The sequence below is a fragment of the Cynoglossus semilaevis genome, chromosome 1 (genome assembly GCF_000523025.1).
Source record: "Cynoglossus semilaevis isolate Cse_v1.0 chromosome 1, Cse_v1.0, whole genome shotgun sequence".
NCBI classification, from domain to species: domain Eukaryota; kingdom Metazoa; phylum Chordata; class Actinopteri; order Pleuronectiformes; family Cynoglossidae; genus Cynoglossus; species Cynoglossus semilaevis.
In genome coordinates this window covers 20,383,287-20,401,815 of record NC_024307.1, presented here as the reverse complement: position 1 = coordinate 20,401,815, position 18,529 = coordinate 20,383,287, and the positions used below count along the sequence as shown (strand labels likewise).

The 18,529-nt window shown below is 38.2% G+C and overlaps 2 protein-coding genes across 2 annotated transcripts; one reads left to right on the top strand and one right to left on the bottom strand.

Annotated features, from left to right (window-relative positions):
• Positions 1-241: 241 nt before the first annotated feature.
• nol10 (nucleolar protein 10) lies at positions 242-11,891 on the bottom strand. Its single transcript, XM_008317926.3, has 21 exons — positions 11,716-11,891; positions 10,671-10,710; positions 10,439-10,543; positions 10,257-10,334; positions 10,137-10,174; positions 9,763-9,899; positions 9,613-9,678; positions 9,312-9,372; positions 8,716-8,801; positions 8,148-8,226; positions 7,638-7,787; positions 7,226-7,292; positions 6,681-6,733; positions 5,133-5,259; positions 2,829-2,908; positions 2,649-2,747; positions 2,194-2,286; positions 1,858-2,034; positions 1,245-1,549; positions 920-1,022; positions 242-812 (listed from the first exon to the last, which is right to left on the bottom strand). The coding sequence occupies exons 1-21, from the start codon at positions 11,779-11,781 to the stop codon at positions 672-674; spliced, it is 2,151 nt and encodes a 716-aa protein (XP_008316148.1). The 5' UTR covers positions 11,782-11,891; the 3' UTR covers positions 242-671.
• Positions 11,892-13,042: 1,151 nt separating this feature from the next.
• Positions 13,043-18,136, top strand: LOC103384428 (V-type proton ATPase subunit C 1-B-like). Its single transcript, XM_008317937.3, has 13 exons — positions 13,043-13,272; positions 14,093-14,160; positions 14,659-14,744; positions 15,311-15,373; positions 15,539-15,633; positions 15,987-16,078; positions 16,154-16,249; positions 16,348-16,416; positions 16,816-16,908; positions 17,002-17,089; positions 17,166-17,263; positions 17,537-17,672; positions 17,987-18,136. Exons 1-13 carry the CDS (start codon positions 13,132-13,134, stop codon positions 18,119-18,121), a joined length of 1,260 nt encoding a protein of 419 aa, XP_008316159.2. The 5' UTR covers positions 13,043-13,131; the 3' UTR covers positions 18,122-18,136.
• Positions 18,137-18,529: the final 393 nt, after the last annotated feature.

The following is an 18,529-nucleotide window of genomic DNA, read 5'->3' as shown; positions in this document are numbered from 1 at the left end:
TTTGACTCTTGCTTGCAACTTCCTTTTTACAAAGGTGCACACGTTGTTGGAAACAGGCCACTTCACCCAGGATAGTTCCAGTTTCCTACCTGGTGAAGGAAGTTGTGTTGCTTTGAGGTTCCAAGCACTGTGGAGAACAGGGAGCGGTTTTTATTTACACATTTTTACAGTTTTGAGGTCTACTGTGAATTTGTACTGATAAGTTCTAAATCAATCTCAGCATGTAGTGAACTCAGACAGATTGAACAAGAGTTGTTTTAATCAATTTACTATTGATATAAAACATACAATAAGAAGAGGGTTGTTTAAAAAAAACAGTTTACCAAACGCAGTAATAGAAACACACTATAGGTGAACATCAGTACAGTCTCTGGCTGGCCATTTGGACTCCTCTAAGCTCTGATACACGTTGTCAAAAAGACAGATTCTCTGAATAAGGATGTAAACACATGGTTGAGATCATTCAGGAATAGGACACTCCAGTTCATCAGCAACTGTCACTGTCTTGTGAGTCTGAAGAAGTAAGTTAAAGCATTACTGACTTCAGGACATCAGTCCAGACATCTGAGGTGAGTTTATGACAGATTCTATTAAACTCTGATTTATGTAATGGGTGTCTCATTTTGTTTTTTTCCAAAATAACTTTATAACGGCCAAACCAGTGGCTTTCCTCAATGTCGACCTCGTCCTCCTCTTCTGCCGCCCCAGCCTCTCCCACGGCGGCTGCTCAGATGTCCAGCTGACCGCCGCAGCTGCTTCCTCTCCTCATGGTGCTCCCGCTCGGCCTGTTGCTGTTTCCTTTGCTGCTCGGACTGCAGAAATTAGACAGTTGTTAAGTAACCAGTACAATATCGATAACTTGGAAAGAAAGAAGAAAGTTTCTAGCAGCCCTTAGGCCTTATGGACAAAGGTAGGTTACCTTTTGAAGAGTAAAGGTCAACTGTTTGCTGCCCACTGCAGTGTTGGCCATGTTGCTGGTTTCTGAATTTTCTTCCAACTTTAGTCGGTCCTCAAGAGATGCCCTGGAAGATCATACACATCTTCAGTTAATACTCAGCAGTCTGATACAGTAAGAATTGTCAAACTGTACATATCTGCAACTGTGAAATCAATTATAAAAGATATGTGGAACACATTTGTATTTAACTGTTATCTGCACACTTCCAAATAAATGTCTTTGTATTACACACTTCTTTACCAATCACTGGTATAAAACTTTGAATAAAATGTAATTAAGGACATACTTCTGAAGCTTCTGCTTGTGAGTCACGTCATTAAAACTTCTGAACTCCTCCCCAGCTTTGAGTTGATAAAACTGAGGCTGAGATCTCTCCTTGCTCTCAGACTTGACTGAACTTTTCTGTCTTGCATTCTCCAACAAGACAGTGTTACGGTCAACATTTTTCCTCTCTTGTCGTCTTCGCTCCCAGTCTTCCTGCCGCAGCAACCTTCGCTGCTCCCTCACCTCCTCCACCCAGCTCTTGTCGTCATCTGAGCTCTCTTCCTCTGAGCTGGCTTGACCTTCGGGCTCATCCTCATCTTCATTCATCTGGAAAAGACATTAACATGTAGAGGTGTGTAAATAAAGAGTATTTATCTAGCGCTCTTTTTTATTTTTAGTGCTCAATTACAGTATTGTCACTCATCCTTTAACACTTATTTAGCTGCACACTGATAGTACAGTGAATAGTTATGTGAAGTACCCGATACAGTTTACACTAGTGGTGACCGCTGATAAAGGAAAAGCTGACATTTTTTTCTCTACCTTTGAAAAACAATAGCCTCCCAGTTGAAACCGAGTTGAGAGTAAACACAAACTGACAATAAAATCCAACGACACAACTGATATTGCATTACCTTCTGTAAGGAGGCAGCTTGCTGAGCCAGCAGGCGCAGCTTTTTCTTGTTCTTGAGTCCAACTTTGGAGACAATGGGGTTGAGTAGGCGGAATTCTTCACTCTGTTCGTCTACCTGGTAGTCAGGGTTCTCAAACATCACCTTAAACCGGTCATCACTCAGGATGTTGGGGACAGCCTTTAGTTTGACAAGAATGACAAATAAATATATATGCAGTTTACAGTTACATATATAGACAATCAGTTTCACATGTATGCATATTATTCTGTGTATACATACATATACACATATGAAAATACAAAAACAAACACCTAGACATTATATTTGGTTGCCTACCTTGCCCTTCTTTGTCCTCCTGGCCAGTACTGCTTCATCTTCACCATCCTCCATCAGCTTGAGTGCCAACTCCTTGTTTACTTTAGGTAGTTTCTGTCTCAGCAGAACAACATAATAATGATTAAATAAAAACCACTTAGACTAATTAGTCCACAATGATATCCCTGAAGGGCAAACAGAAGTCTGTGTGAGAAGACATCAATTGCCAAGCCTTAAAAATACAGACAGTTACAGTTTTTTCGGTATAGTTTCTGTTTATACACAGAAACTGTAAGTCGTGAGGTGATATGGAGAAGCAGACAGAAGGATAGCAACAAAATCGACAAGAGGCTATGGCTAAGATGTTTGGAGATAAGGTTAGAGAGGCAACGCTGAAATGATTTAAAGTATGGTTTAAGCCCAAGGCGACATGAAGATGGTGTAACATGCAAATGATCTCTGTCACGATCTCTCACCTTGATCTGCACTCTCTGAGTTCTTGCCTCCTCAATCTTCTGTCGAATCTTATCCTTGCGGTACTCCTCATAAGCAAAAGGGTTGACCATGCTTTTGACCTGTAGAAGGGAAACGGAAAATGTCAAAAGTAGAGTAAAAACTTGGACAGATTCTGAGCAGACAAACAACCAACGCCATACCTTGTGATAAAGACGTATATCCATGAAGAAACCATGCATGTAAGCTCTTAAAAGAGATGATCCAATCAGGTGAGATAAACCTGACACAAAATGGAGAAGCAAAGTCATTCAAAATGTAGAAGTAATCCAGCTTATTATTGTGAAGAGTTAAAACATAATAAGTGAAAAAACATAGATCCTTATTATTGTGAAGAGTTAAAACATAAGTGAAAAAACATAGATGGATTTATTCCAGTTTTAGTCCAGCTAACAGATCTCTCTAATGTAAAATTACCATTATTTACTGGGTGAAGGTAGAATTCCAGAATTGAAGGGAATAAATGGCTTTTTTTTCTTTTAGGTCTAAAAAGCATGTTCTCAAAACACAACATGGACATAAAATCATATTACATATTTAAAATACACAAGTTATTAGTTTTACTAAGATATTAGTAAATACGTGTCTACCTGGGATAAAAAACATAAAAATGTGAAAATGAAAATAAGCTGCAAGGCTAGGGCAGGAAACTAATGATCCTTTTCCTATATCTACTGTATATTCCATGCTGTACATGAAATAGTCACTTTTAAACTTAAACTTAAAGTGACCGTGGTCAGCGCCCGGGGAGCAGTGCTTGAGGACGATGCCATGCTCATGCTGGCAGTTGGTGGATTCGAACCTGGGGCCTTCCGGACCGAAGTCCGCTTCCTTTACCACTAGGCCACCACTGCCTCAGTAATTGTTTTAATCGTTCTATGCTGTACATGAAATAGTCACTTTTAATCGTTCTTTTACACCCTCATTTCCAGAAGTCAAGAATAGATAGCATTTACGACCAGTAGCAGCATTCACTCTATCGTTAAGTAATTCTGTGGTGCAATCAAGATTAAGTGGAAACACACTAAAACCTGCTTCCATTTTATTTTCCCAACCTTTAACTATCCCTGTCATTTATTTTAGTAGATACGTGAACTTTCCACATTCTGTCTGTATTTTGCTATTTTCTCCCCTTCTGATACTTATGATCATATCTTGAGGGAAGTCCTCAAGATGAAACATTTACTGATATTTACCAGTATTAAACAGACAGACAGACAGGAAGAACTTTGTTCATCCCCTGTTTTTTCCCTTCAGGAAATAAAGCAGCTTAAGCTCTGCAAACATGCTGGTGCAGGTAAATAAGAGCGTAGGCAAAATTTCTAGAAACACTCATCTGTGTGCCTTCCACTAACTGCAGGTTACATAATAGTGTGATCCTACTCCGCTTCTGTAAGTCAACACCCATGTTTGGTGTGTCCGCCCCTCCTCCGCTTTTAAACTCGCCTCAACCGACCGCCCTCTGCTTCTTGACATTTGATCCGTTCCCAGCTGAGGCTGCATTCCAATGTTCATTCAAGCCTTCCAACTCACCACTCCCTCCACGCGTGGTATGCCCATCCTCCCCCACACCCATTACTTTCTTTTATCTTAGGTTTGTCAATCATTCCCTAGTCATTTATTATGTAATCCTCTGCTTCTGCTCCTTAAACTCATTAAAATTGCACAAGGAACAAAGCCATCCTAATGATTTTCAGTCTTGAACTATTCTTGCCGTCACTTTAGATAGCTGTAAACACCTTTACCTTTGGAACAGCTGCTTTAACTGTTGTTGGAACCTTCCTAAGATAAAGTAACTGTCTTCACTCATTTCTTTTTCATCTACATTCACTTTGACAGTGAAGGGTGTCAATAAGGGTTGACAACAGTATCTATAACATCACAGCCGAGGTTATAATATATATATATATATATATATATATACACACACACATGTGGTGTCTGATATATATATATGTGTACATGTGGTGTCTGATATATATATATGTGTACATGTGGTGTCTGATATATATATATGTGTACATGTGGTGTCTGATATATATATATGTGTACATGTGGTGTCTGATATATATATATGTGTACATGTGGTGTCTGATATATATATATGAGCTTATATATTTAAGCTAAGGCTAGTTTGAATGCAGAAATGTAAGGAGTTTTGACTACATTTATAGCACACTCCACAGGTTAGAGCAGGGAACTACAGGCTCTACATTAAAAGGTCGTGTGAAATATTGCCATGTCCTCCTTATAGTTTCTTTCAGTTTTATGCCAAATGCAGGACAATACGACATGTATGCTGATTGACAATAATTCATTAAAAATATTTATTATATACTGTGATTCATTTTTCAATATTAAAAAAAACTAAATTGATTAAGCTGGGGCATTTAATTAAAAAAAAAAATTAACTCTCATGCAGCATTGTAACAAGAAAAGAGGTTTACCAAGATTTTCCAGGTCCTTCCGGGTGACAAATTTGTAGTCATCATACACTGTACTCTCTGGGCTCTCCTCCAACTCCTCTGTCAGGTTGTCTAGGAAGGAGCACCAACGCGGTGCAGGGCCCAAGGCCTGGACAAACGCATACAATTACATACAGTATGTTCAGGGTTCAACGTCATCTGAGTACAGACAGTATTTATCCAAACAGAAATAGACACAAATCAATCCTCACAGCGGCCGCTTTGTCATTTGTCATGTTCACTTACAGCTTGTCTCTTGCATGTATATATGAAGGTATGGAAGTATGTATGTATATTCTGTCCTCATTTTTATCCTCTTGTTTATGTATGTGCTCATACTTGGCCAATAAAGCTGATTCTGATGAGCATGAATCCATTTTATAACCAATATGAAAGTGACTCTTTTTTTTATTTGCACAAAGCCTAGATTTGTTCAGGGATATCATGCAACTGTTTGGAATTCTTATCTTAGTGCGGGGGTGAGCCAGGGTGGAAAGTTGCCAATTAACACTGAATGTGTTTGGTCTATAATGTGGGGCCAAAGTTCATGAAATGCCACTGTTCTTTTTCATCAATAATCTGCAGGTAAACTGCATTATGTAAGGATGTGATGTCAGTTTTCCAACTCAGGACATTTTAACACATGTTGCTCTTACAAGTGGTGTTTTCTGTGGAAATCTCTCTTAATCAAAAGTAGCTCTGGGATAAGTAAATAAAATGTCACCAAGAATCAGGGCAACTGGATGTCTAAAATATTGTAATAAACTGAATGGGGCAGTGGTGGCCTGGTGGAAGCAGACTTGGGTCTGGAAGGTGACTGGAGACTACCAGCTGCCAAGATGTACACACTGCTGGCTGGGTGCTCTGCTTGAGCTGACCCCATGTCACTGTGGTGATTGGTTAAAGACAAAGGTCACATTGTGTGCAGTGCTGTGTCACAATGACAAGAAATTCACTGTCAACATTAGACAAAGAGACCTGCTCTACACAGCTGCCAGTGTTGCCACAACACATTTGAAGCCACACCATCATAAATAAATCCATGATTTATGGCACACGTGCAAAACTGTCTCATTCTAGAAAAACATTTTTAATTTCTAAATTTTTAAAAATATATTTCGATTACGCAATTGTGTTAATCCTTCAGTTGGAACAAGTCCTTGTGACATGGGCAAGGTCCAAGCTTAACCTATAACTTACATCTATAACTTACGTTAATTGGTAATCTATTTTATTTTTCTCAGTTTCTTCAGTCTGTGACTGTATAACCTGTTTATTTCTTATCGTCCTGATGGGCAGTACTTTTATTCCTAGTCTGTGGTTGGGGTGCCGTTTAACTCTAAATAGCTTATAATAGCTTAAATATCTGTTTCCCCTTGATTGTAGCGTCTCTTTTTTCCCCAATGTGAACATAGAGCTTACAAAGTTTGGTAAGTTAAGTGGGATTGTGTTGAAATAAATTATAAAAACAGTGGTGGTAACCTTGTTGTGAAATCTGGACCAGCAAAACATATTTATTTGTCGACTCACCGGAATGTAGAATATGTTCATCTTAGGATCCTCATTAGCCGTGAAGAGCAAACCTGTCAGCATACAGAACATAGACTCTTCAAAATGTCACAGCTGACATCTATAGCATATATTGGTGACACAGAAGCCATGGACACTGCATAAAGATCTCAATTCATAAAGCAAAACACCAAGGTGTAATATTTTGTATTCAGCTAAAACATTGTTCATTTTCATAGCATTGCAGTGTTTATTTATATAATGAATTACTTTTAATGTTGTTGGATAACATTTTGTATCAGTGGTTCTCAAACTGTTTGTTTTGGTCATTCCCCATACGTGGGGATTTCTAAACCCCACCTGCCCCCGGTGGCCCAACAAAGAACTTGACAAATAAAAAATGTACCGAACCAACACCAAGTGAAGTCAAATTTTATAATTATTCAAAATCAATAACATCAAATAACACAAAACTCAAAAATGTAAAATACAATGCTGCCCAACCTGGTATGTCTACTAACAGTAACAACAAATAATAAATTAAATAAGCAACAGTGAGACTGTACCTGACTGAGGGTAGATGCACACGTCATTGATGTTGGCCGGAGGTTCTATGGAAGAGAACACTTTACCCTGTGGTGAACAGACAGAATTGAAAGGAGATAAATGGTAAAGAACACATTTTCAGTCTTGCCATCTTTGACACACATTATTTAAATTCTGTTCCTTGTCTAATAAACCAAATCTACAGACACATACAGTATCTAAGCGATAACAGACCCATTGGTCTTTATAATTCTGATGAAATTTTAAAAAATGTTACGGTTGAACATTACGTGTGTTTTATAGTATGGTTTTGCAGAAACACTTTTTTCCTAGTCAGAATGGAACCTGGATATCCGTCTATAATTGCACTCACACACTGAGGGTGGAGGTCACACGATGCTGTATTTTAACTTTGCCTGTGTTTGTTCTTACACTGTCTTTGTTCCACATTTTTATGATCTTGGAGTCAGCAGACATGACCAGATCCAGCTGATCATGGAAATGGAGGGATTTGATTGGCAGGTTGTAGAAATGGTCTTTAACCAACAGAGGCTGACTGGAGCGCAGATCATACAGCAGAACCTATGAAAGAAAGTCAAGGATGTTCAAATCAGGTTTTGACTGTGAGGAATGTGCTTTTTTCTCAGATATACTACATCCAGTACCGTATTTTCAGGACTATAAGTCGCAGTGAGTATAATTCACAAACCCAGCCAAAGGATGAAAAATAAGTGAGACTTACAGTCCAGAAAATATAGTAAGTAATTCATAGTCAATATAACACTGTTAACAGACACAACAGAGGAGCGAGGGTACATTACTTCACAGTGTGAACACAAATGTAGAGTCAGACTAGTGTCACTGTGCAGTGAACACCATATTGATGGACACACATGAAGGGATTAAGCATACGCTCATTTTTAAAACAAGAGTTTCCCTCACCTGTCCTGAGCCGGTTCCAACTGCCATCGAGAGGGAGTTATTAAACTTGAGTGCAGTGACAGAAGGCAAGGCCTGAACTCTGTTGACAAAAAGAAAAATACAAAAAGACATGTTACAAAAGAGAGTGCATGAATGAATTGACCAAACGCCATTGTTTATGGCAAAATTAATTGTATCTGTGGTTAATATTCATTATTATGAAGAATTCTATCTCCACTGTCAGGTCTTAAAAAAAAAGAATGCTGTTGAAAATAAGTGCCTATTAATGGATGCACATATAAAGGTCAGAAACAACAAATATGGTCAAAACTATTTCAACAATAAATATGTCACAGGATGAAAAACTAAACACGAGGCTGTAAAACAGAGGCCACAGTTCAACACAAAGCTCTGTTTCTATTATACTGTGAAATAACTGTAACATCCTCTCAGGTTTGCTACCATATTATATTATATTATGTAGGTTCTATTAGTATGCATTTTTTAACAACAAGAAGGGCTGCAACATCGTAATAATTTTTGGACATTTTAGCCTTGTTCATAAATGTTAAAACAACTTGGTGCTTACTCTGTTCCTTCTCTGATGCTGCTTAAGGCACAGTCCAGTGTGCCCACTCTGTTTCGGACACGAGGATCCCAGCATTCAATCCTCCCCTGGTGACCAAACACATCTACGGGTCAAAACTTTTGGCAATCCTCCCCTGGTGACCAAACACATCGGGTCAAAACTTTTGATATCTAGGCCAAAACACACATCTACCTAAGGCTTAACTGCTGCCTCTCTGTGTTTCTCACTAACCCTTACTAACTACAGTTCATACATTCAAGAGAATTTATTCAGGCAGGAGACCACTATTGGCCGAGGTGTGAATTACACCCCGCTGCTTTTCTTACTGCACACAGTACAGTCTGTTTAAAACCAAACAACATCAACGCGGGTTAAAAGTTCTTATACATTTGAAAGGAAACAGAGATTTTAGGAGACTGTGGTGGCAGGGAGGGTGGATGGTCTAACTGACAGAGATAACAAATGAGAGAAATTAGATAACTAATGTTTATTAACATTACTTTTATTTTATGGTCAAACGACTTGTGGTGTTTTCTTTTGGACGCCAGGACTCAGAGCCAAACATTAAGTCAACTATCAACTTCATTGGCAGTTACCTCAGAGGAGCCAGTGGCAATGAGGTGATGGACAGGGTTTATGTCGCACACGTTATTCTCCCTGAAACAGCAAAGAAAAACAATTCTTTAACCTCTGTTTAGCTATGAAGTCATCATTTTAGTGCAGGCTTCATCACAGCAGTACAACAATGAAATCATGTTCACCTGATTTAAGGTGCAATGTTCTGTCATGTAATGTTATGTCATGTAGCATGTGCTAAAGCTGAATGCTTGTTTGCCCGTTTGTCTTTCTGTAACAACATTCAGGACATCTGGGTGGAACAAACTGTTCAAAACTTACACAGCTTCTGTCTGTAGTGAGTTAAGAAAACGGCCTTGTTCCAGGTTCAGTCGGAAAACCTCTGAGCTGAGAAAAAAAATTGTTGTTTATTGAACAGCATGGGGTAAATAACAGACTTGACAGATTTGTCAAAGTCACATGCACTTTTACCTGGTACCCACAAAGAAGAGATCACAGGAGGGGTAATGGTAAGAGAAGGCTCTTCCAAAGGTTGGAATACGAGTCTTGTAGTAGTGGCCATGTTGTGAGTGAAACTCTACGTAGCGGTCACTGTGCAAAAAAACCAACTGCAAAGATGCACCCAAAAAACACGGTAAATAAAATAAAGGTTTGCATTAAGATCAACGAACACATAACTGATTGTCCTTGCAGGCTGATATTAAAAAAAGTGAGTCATGAGTTATGAGTACACTCAATTATGAGTGTAATTTTAGTGAGTCAAGCTGCAATTGTAATGGTAAATACATTTTTTAACCTCTGTCTTCAACAGTTCAAGATTACATTTCTGATTCTTATGTACGTACCTTGGAGTAGTCATCAGACAGTATGTCAAAGGCCACAACTATGGGGGGAAACAGAAAACAATCTTGTCAAATTTTGCTCCTGCAGACTTGCGAGCCAAGTGTTGATGTCTGTGGACTTACCATCTGAATCCAGACAGCGCTCAAACTTCAAGGACAGCTGATAAGTGTCGTAGCAGCGGACCCTGGGCTTATAAGTTCCTGAAATTATTTACCAAAAGAACCAAAATTAGAAACAAACCATATAAGTGTTTATTTTATAAAGAGTGTACGTAAACACCACTTTTGTTGACTGCTCAGTTTACCTGCTGCCAAGATGAAATGCCCATCTCTAGATACTTTGATGGAGGTGCACACAGTGGGCATCTCAAAGTCTTGGATGAGCTCAATCCTGCGCTGAATATCTGAATTTAAAAATAAAAGTGGTAGAGTTGATAAATGCATATGTGTAACAATATGTGTTAATATATGTATATTTACAGTAAACACAATACATACATATAGTACATTTACAGTAAGCACAATATTCCACACATCCGCCCTTTTGCGGCTGCCTTTTCTTCCAATCTGACAGCCACTGAATTGAACAGGGGCAGATAATAAGAAGGAAAGACAAAATTTATTTATTTTATTTTAGTTATTCCATACTTTATGGAATATAAATTGGAATACAGCTCTTTTGTAACTTAGGTCTAATTAAATAAAGGGACAATCTTACGAAGAAGTAGATCGTGATTAAATAAAGTAAAAAATGTTGTGTCGACAATAATCGGCCAATACACATCACTTGAATCATTTATCATATCTTAACACACTTAAGGAGACTGTGGAAGAGATGTGAAGAATAAAGTGCAGGCAGGATGGAACAGCTGGAGAAAAGTGTCAGGAGTGATCTGTGACAGAAGAGTGTCAGCCAAGGTGAAGGGAAAGGTTTACAGGACGGTGGTGAGACCAGCCATGATGTATGATTTAGAGACGGTAGCAATAGGCAGAAGACAGGAGGAGGAGCTGGAGGTGGCAGAGTTAAAGATGCTAAGATTCTCTTTAGGAGTGACAAGAATGGACAGGGTCAGGAATGAGGTCATTAGAGGGACAACACAGACAGGAAGGTTTGGAGAAAAAGCTAGAGAAGCCAGATTGAGATGGTTTGGACATGTGCAGAGGAGGGACAGTGGATACATCGGTAGAAGAATGTTAGAGATAAAGCTACCAAGTAGGAGACAAAGAGGAAGGCCAAAGAGGAGATATATGGATGCAGTGAGGGAGGACATGCAGAGAGTTGGAGTCAGAGTAGAAGATACAGAGAACAGGGAGAGATGGAAATCAATGATTCGCTGTGGCAACCCCTGAAAAAAAGGGACAAAGCCGAAAGAAAGGGAAGAATTATCTCCTACTACAGTATAACCGTAACCATTGACTTACACTGATTTATTATTATTATTACCCAATTGACATGATTGCGATAAAACCGCTGAACTATCGCATACAAAAAAGAAGTTTGTAATCAGCTGTGTTAGAACCAGCCAGACAACTATCATTAACATCACGTAACTTCACTTTAGAATACTGTAATGTTACTTACTTCCGGAAGAGACTTGCCGTGACTTAAATTATAAATCTTTGCATCATTTACGCTGGATACCTGCATTGTAAAAAGAAAGACAACCCTCGTTACACATAACACTAGTACTACACACGAGTGAAATGAACCCAATGCACGTTGTTAGAGCGGTGCAATAACAGGAAGTGACGGTGAGTTTCTCCGATATACACCCGGGCAGAAACTGTGATGACTGGTTAACGTTCCTATACTAAATTCTTTAACCTGTTAAAAAAAGAGAGAAAGAAACAAAGAAAAAAAGAAAGAAAAAATCATTAAAATAAATGAATAAATAAATAAATTAATGAAATAATATATATATATATAATTATTTGTTTTTTATCTTCTAGCATTATTTCATGTAATATTTTACATTTATAATGATTTTTTATATATTTTGAATGTTATTATATTTATTAATATTATATATATTTTTAAGATTTTTTAAGTAAGTCAAATCTAAATATTACTCATTTTTTTAAATTAAAAAACCTGACTTGATTCTTAAAATGGACCAATTTGTATTTTAAAAATATTAAGAACCCCTGCAGTAGAGAGCATGTGCTTCGTCTGTCCAAAAAATGTCTGGCCCATTATAGAGTGTATTCAGACAACAATCAAACATAAGACATAAAACTCTTATGTAGTCAAAACCAAATTAAAACTAAACAAAACATCAAAACAGAACTAATTTCTTCCATCAGTTACTAAACCATTGAACAGTGTCACTGAAAGACCCACAGTGTCTCATCTTTTTTGAAGTTTGATGCAGATATCTCTTTTAAAATAAAATAAGAACAAAATGTGTAATTGAATTGTACTACTAGAAAAAAATTGCAAAAAAAGTAATAATAACCTAATCATCTTAAAGGGTTCTGATGGAAGTTATTTTCCAGTATAAACATTCTCTGTGTTGTTATTCTTTCACAACATTGAAACCTATAAAAGTTTTAAACAGAGAGCACAGTGTTGTTATTTGTGACTGTACCTGTTCAGTTCACTTGTAGTGATATAAGAACCTGAACCAGTGAGTGGCTCTCAGTTCGCCTCAGGTGCAGCTGCTGCTCACAACCATAAGAATGACTTGACGGTAGGAGCCTCTGCCTATGAGCTAATGGCTTTTTTCCTTTTTGAATTCTCATTTTATGTAACCTACTTATTTAAAAATAATTACTTGGGTAATGGACAAATATATTTTATAAATGTCTGTCCTGTTAAATTTCATTTTAGTGATATTAATATAATTTTTTTTGTTTGTTTGAACAGTTAATGTTATGAATGGATAGAACTTTATTAAGAAGAAAGAAAGTAAATGTTTGTTTGTTCCTGATTACAGTGCGTTTGGCACTAATGTCAATTTGTGTTGGACAGAATTAAGACTGGGCTTCCACTGTGCAAATGCTGGCCGTCATGGCAGATTTATGGTTGATCTCTGTCCCATTGGACAAGACTAGTTCATCCAGTGTAGAGCAGCTCAAACTATCCATCGCCAAAACCAATCAAGCTTCTTGCTGTAAGTTCTCCATTCCAGATCTTAAGGTGAGACTACTTGTTATTTTTCTCCTAAATGGACCAAGTAAAAAATGAAAAAAAAAAAGTGGGGAAAGTTGCAGTTTAAATTGACTTTCGCGCTAATTCAAGTACAGTAGAATGAGTTTCCGAAGAATGAGGGTGTTTGGTGTCCTTCTCAGGTTAGAGCATAAAGGCTCATGTTGCTCACCACGGTTTGAGACGAAAATTCCATCTGACCCATTTTGCAGGCTAATGTTCATCTGGACTATAAGGGATCGTTGTCTAATTGCAGTATCTTTATCTTTATCAGTTAAGAACATAAACAAGAGAAAAAAGCTGGATTGTCCTTTGATTGTATTATGTAAACACAGGAATGTCAAACCATCCAGTCTCCTCTAATGTATGGCTTATACTATGCTGCAAAAGACAGATATAGGAAAGTTTATTACAGTAAGTGAATAGTTTATATACTTCAAAAATGAAGTTTTTAAGAGGTCAGTCAGTCACATCCACTTCCTCCCAATTTTTAGCTGTGGTTTATTGTGTTGTTCGATAGTGTAGTGATTATCATACCTGCCTAACACACAGAAGGTCCTGGGTGTGAGCCCCAGAAGAATCACATACTCAATAGCGCCACAGGAGACTGAATTTCCCCACTGTGGAAGAACAGGGCACTTCAATTTCTTTATGATAACAAAATATTAAAGGAACGCATATTTGACGCATACATTCATAAACATTCATAAACACCTGATAAATGACACAGTGAGCTTAGTGAATTGGTGTAAAGGTGAAATTCTATCAGTCCTAGTATGACTGGGCTGTGTTGTGTTAACTCTGACCTCAGGTGGGGGTCCTCGACAGTTTGCTCAGTACGTCGGAGAATCTCTTCAGGCTAGACACACTCACTGAAAGGTAAAAAAACAAAAAAAACAAAACAAATCCAAACCCATGTATACATGCTGCGTCAGTGCACATTGCTCGTGGTCACTCATTACACATTTGTTCCTTTAATGTGCACATTTGTCATTAATTAAGACCAGTAACTCTAACCGTGTGTGTGGTCTGGTTCATGATTAATTGATGGTCCAGATCAGCTGACTGTTGGTTGGTTTCCCTCTTGAGTTTAAATCCACTGGTGGTATATGATCTAACATCATCTGTTTACAACCTAAGCCAAAAAGTCGGAAACATACAATTTACTATAAAGAAATAGAGAAATATTCAGAAGTAAGTTCTATGTTGGCAAAGGCCAGTCATGAAATAAACATATGTCTATTAGGTACGTCTATCTGTTTATTTTAAATCTGAATATTCAAAGATTGAACTTTATTATTTAGTATTTTAAAATCTACAACAATGTATTACATGTAAAGCTATTATGCTAAATTCTGTGTTTTGTTCCCTGGTCAGTGTGATCAAAAAAACACGTCAGTGCATCAAAGATGTGATGGGACAATCTCCAGACAACATGGTGCAGAAGACCTCCGTCAGCAGAGGTGAGCCTCTACTCCTGTACCCTCCTGTACTACCCCAACGCCACACACACATGCATACACTGGTGGACTTAATACAGTTACAGACTGTGAATGATTAGAACTAAAAAAAAGTCTATGTGACCCCTTCAAAACAATGTCAAATATTAGATTTTTTAAATTTACCCAAGTAATAAAAGCTAAATTCTCAATTATTTGTCCCCCCCTGGGGACAGAAATGTTTTTCCACCCCCGGCGAATTGAAATACTATTGAGAACCTAATAGCATGTATACTTTTATCTGCACAAACCACTGTATTAGTTTCTGCCACCTAGTGGCTGGAGGCATGTTATCATTCAAGCACTACAGCAATGGTACACTGAGGGGCTGCTATATTCCATAGGCAGCACCTCACAGTTCCCCCGAGGGGGGCCCGCCCCACTATTTGAATACTGTAGTAAAGGTTTAGGTTGAACTCTACTGAAATATATATGACTTTTGAAATGAGCAACAGCAGTTTTCTTGTTTAATAGCAAGTAAAATGTTGCTCAACAAAAACCTAACTAAAGATGTATTTTTTCCTCATCAGACCACAACATTGAGAAGAAAGTCGTGGTGTCACCTTTGAAAGCCTACCTGCAGTCTGTGAGGGGTATTTGTTTTGTTGGTTTTTTTCCCTTTAGAGTATAGCCTGAATAAAAAGTTTGTCTTTGCAGTGGTTTACTTCTTTTAACGGATGTTGTTGTTACACCATGTTCATGTAGATGTATTTTTTTTCAACGAGTTTTGATACTAAGGTAAACCATTTGTGTTTCAGCTGAAATGATGAGCTGTGTGACGAGGTTCCAGTGGGACAAGGCTAAGTATCCCACAGCTCTGCCGCTCTCTAGTCTCGTCGATATCATCAACAAGGTGCTAACTACTGCTAACAGAGCTAATTTTAATTTCTGTATTTTAAAGTAGGGATGTACGCAATACATACAATACTTAGCAAATGACTCTACATCTAATGTCACATTGCTATTCCACATAAACAAAGAAAAAAAACACACGTCACTCAACAGGAAGCTAATGTGTATTAAAGCAATCGTAGCCCCCATCCTCTCCCACTGCCTAAAGCTCACCATCCAAAGTAACTCATTGACACAACATAACTCAGCAGCCACAGAGCATGCCCTTCTAAGATGAACCCGAGTTTCCTGATGAAAAAGTAGGATAAACAGTGTTTATCTTCTGTCTCAGCCCATCGTCTTTTTGTGTTTCAGGATGTCTCCCAGGTAGAGACGGAGTTGACATCTCGAGCTGCAGCATATAGTAGCTTAAACACCAGCCTGCAAAGCCTAGAATGCAAGTTAGAGTAAGTTACTTTGACATATATTCAGAAACAAATACATTAAAAATATCTGTCATACTAAAATGGCTGCTCTCCTAGTGGTGGTTTGCTCACTCGCAGTCTGAATGGCATCATAAGAAAAGAGGACCTGGTTGTGTCAGAGTACCTGACGACTGTTCTGGTTGTAGTGAGCAGGTAAGTGTGTGAGTACACCAGTACCAACAGTATTTGTAGATGAAGAATTGAAGAAACTGCAGTGTACTTTGTTGTTGAATTGTTCTCCTTGTTGACAGAGGAAGCTACCTACAGTGGGAGAAGACGTATGAATCTTTGTCAGAGTTTGTTGTTCCACGGTCCAGCAGGTGAGACACAGACACAGACACAGACACAGACACAGACACACTGACATACCACTGGGGAACTCTATGTCTATGTCTGTCTGTGAGGTTTTCTCTTAAACTAAGCTAATGTACAAAAAAAGTAAATAATCAGAATAGCACAATTATATATCTTTATTTAGATTACAAAGTGATATATCTGTACTGTCCTGGATGGATGGATGGATAGACAAATAGACAGACAGACAGATATGCTGGTCATTGAGATAGTATTTTCTGCATGTACTGTACATTAACTGCTGGTGTATATAATATGATATATACATATATACGTATATAGTGTATATTCCAATGGTATTCTTTATGTTTTTCTTCTGCTAAGTTAAACAATTTTCTGGTGTAATTTGTGTGATCACTGTCCAGGAAGCTGTATGAAGATGGTGAAGGGGGCATTTTCTCTGTTACTCTCTTTAAAAGAGCAGTGTTTGATTTCAAAGCCAAAGCCCAGGAAAAGAGGTAAGCAGCACAGATGTCCACACACTTGGGCTCTGCGTCTGACAGAGCTGCTGTAAGTGTCATTGATCATAGTACAGCCTCTGATCCACACAGGTTCACTTTGCGTGAATACAGCTTTGATCTGGAGGAGGAGAAGCTGCAGGAGAGGAAGCAGCTTTCTGTTTACAAGAATGAACAATATGTGATTCAAACATCCAATCTCTCTCCAGCTTTTTGTGGGAATGGCAGTGTTTATAATTAGCATGTCTTCTTCACAGGGAACTTTTGTACGTTGGCTAAAGGTTAATTACAGTGAGATGTTTACAACCTGGATTCACCTGAAAGCCCTCAGAGTGTTTGTGGAATCAGTCCTCAGGTCAGTGCGTGTCAAATCGATCTTGGTACAGAATACAGGGGGTCCTTGGTTTACGACATCCTCCACCTACAGCGTTTCATCTCCCATAAATTAAATGAAAAAGTCTTCATAATTCCAAGAGATGGTGCTAATGTACAAACGTCTGACTAAAAGTTTACTATATACCATACCTATGCTTTTACTAAGACTAAGTACAAAGGCTACATTCAGACAGTTGCTTTAAAATGGCAGGAGATAAAAAAAAAAAAGACTAATGACTATTTGACTTTTCAGATATGGACTACCTGTACGCTACCAAGCTCTGCTGCTACACACTGACAGTAAGTCCTCGAGAAAAGTCAAAGAAGAACTTGCCTCACTCTTCAGGCATCTGGACCCCACTGCTAATGTCAAAAGCAACAAATCAGATGTAAGAGGCTAAATCCCCTACAATGACTAGTTAATATGTTAAATTCTTTGACCTCTCTTTAACCTGGCATGACAACTGTTATTTACAACTGTGGTCTGGCTTCTCTTTAACACACCGTGGTCTCCTTATCTTATGAATCCACTTTGTGAACCCCTTCCCTGATTAATGTCACAAAAGCATGTTGACACAATGTTGTATTAAGAAAGAAGAAAAGTCTGGAACTAGAACAGCATTCACAATGGCTATTGTAAGGCACTGCGTTTTAAATGACGCCTATCTCTGTGTAATTTGTGTGTGTGTGTTATTTCTTCGAGCAGATTTGTGACATCCCGGGACTCTGTCAACAGGAGTACTTTTCCTACGTCTGCTTTGACATCAACACCAAAGTGCTGGAGATTACTGAGCAGTCAGCAAGTGTGAGAGGAACCCACTGCAGCATCAAGCAGTGACAGTGCTGTTACCAATGTTCTCCACTTTATTTCTAGACAATAAGAGCAGAGAGCATTAGAATCTAATTAGACACTAAGAATAATACACTTCTAGCAGAGAATTTTTTTTTTTTAAATGTTTCATTTAAGACAGAAGGAACAGGCAGCTTTAAACTGAAGTGGATGGGGTATGGTATTCATTACATTATTTAACCCTTCATAAAAAGAAAAACTATGAACATGTTGATTTGTAATTTATCTAAAAATAATATTATTGTTGATTTTATTCCACAGTTTAGAGCACCTTAAATGAATGCTGGTATCTTTTTAGCCAACAGTCCGACATGTCTGCTTTGCTTCCCTCCAGCTTCTTATCTGCTGACCGCCTGTTCCACCTCCTGTTATCTGCTCTCTGTACATGTATTAATC

What these genes read in the sequence shown, in the direction of transcription:
- LOC103384428 (XM_008317937.3), top strand. Translation starts at nt 13,132, where the DNA reads ATGCTGGCCGTCATGGCAGATTTATGGTTGATCTCTGTCCCATTGGAC. An exon ending in CTAGACACACTCACTGAAAG is followed by an intron (nt 14,161 to 14,658) that starts GTAAAAAAACAA and finishes TTCCCTGGTCAG; the next exon opens with TGTGATCAAAAAAACACGTC. An exon ending in TCAAAAGCAACAAATCAGAT is followed by an intron (nt 17,673 to 17,986) that starts GTAAGAGGCTAA and finishes TATTTCTTCGAG; the next exon opens with CAGATTTGTGACATCCCGGG.
- nol10 (XM_008317926.3), bottom strand. Translation starts at nt 11,781, where the DNA reads ATGCAGGTATCCAGCGTAAATGATGCAAAGATTTATAATTTAAGTCAC. An exon ending in AAATGTGGAACAAAGACAGT is followed by an intron (nt 7,293 to 7,637) that starts GTAAGAACAAAC and finishes TGTTCACCACAG; the next exon opens with GGTAAAGTGTTCTCTTCCAT. An exon ending in GTGCATCTACCCTCAGTCAG is followed by an intron (nt 6,734 to 7,225) that starts GTACAGTCTCAC and finishes GTATGCTGACAG; the next exon opens with GTTTGCTCTTCACGGCTAAT.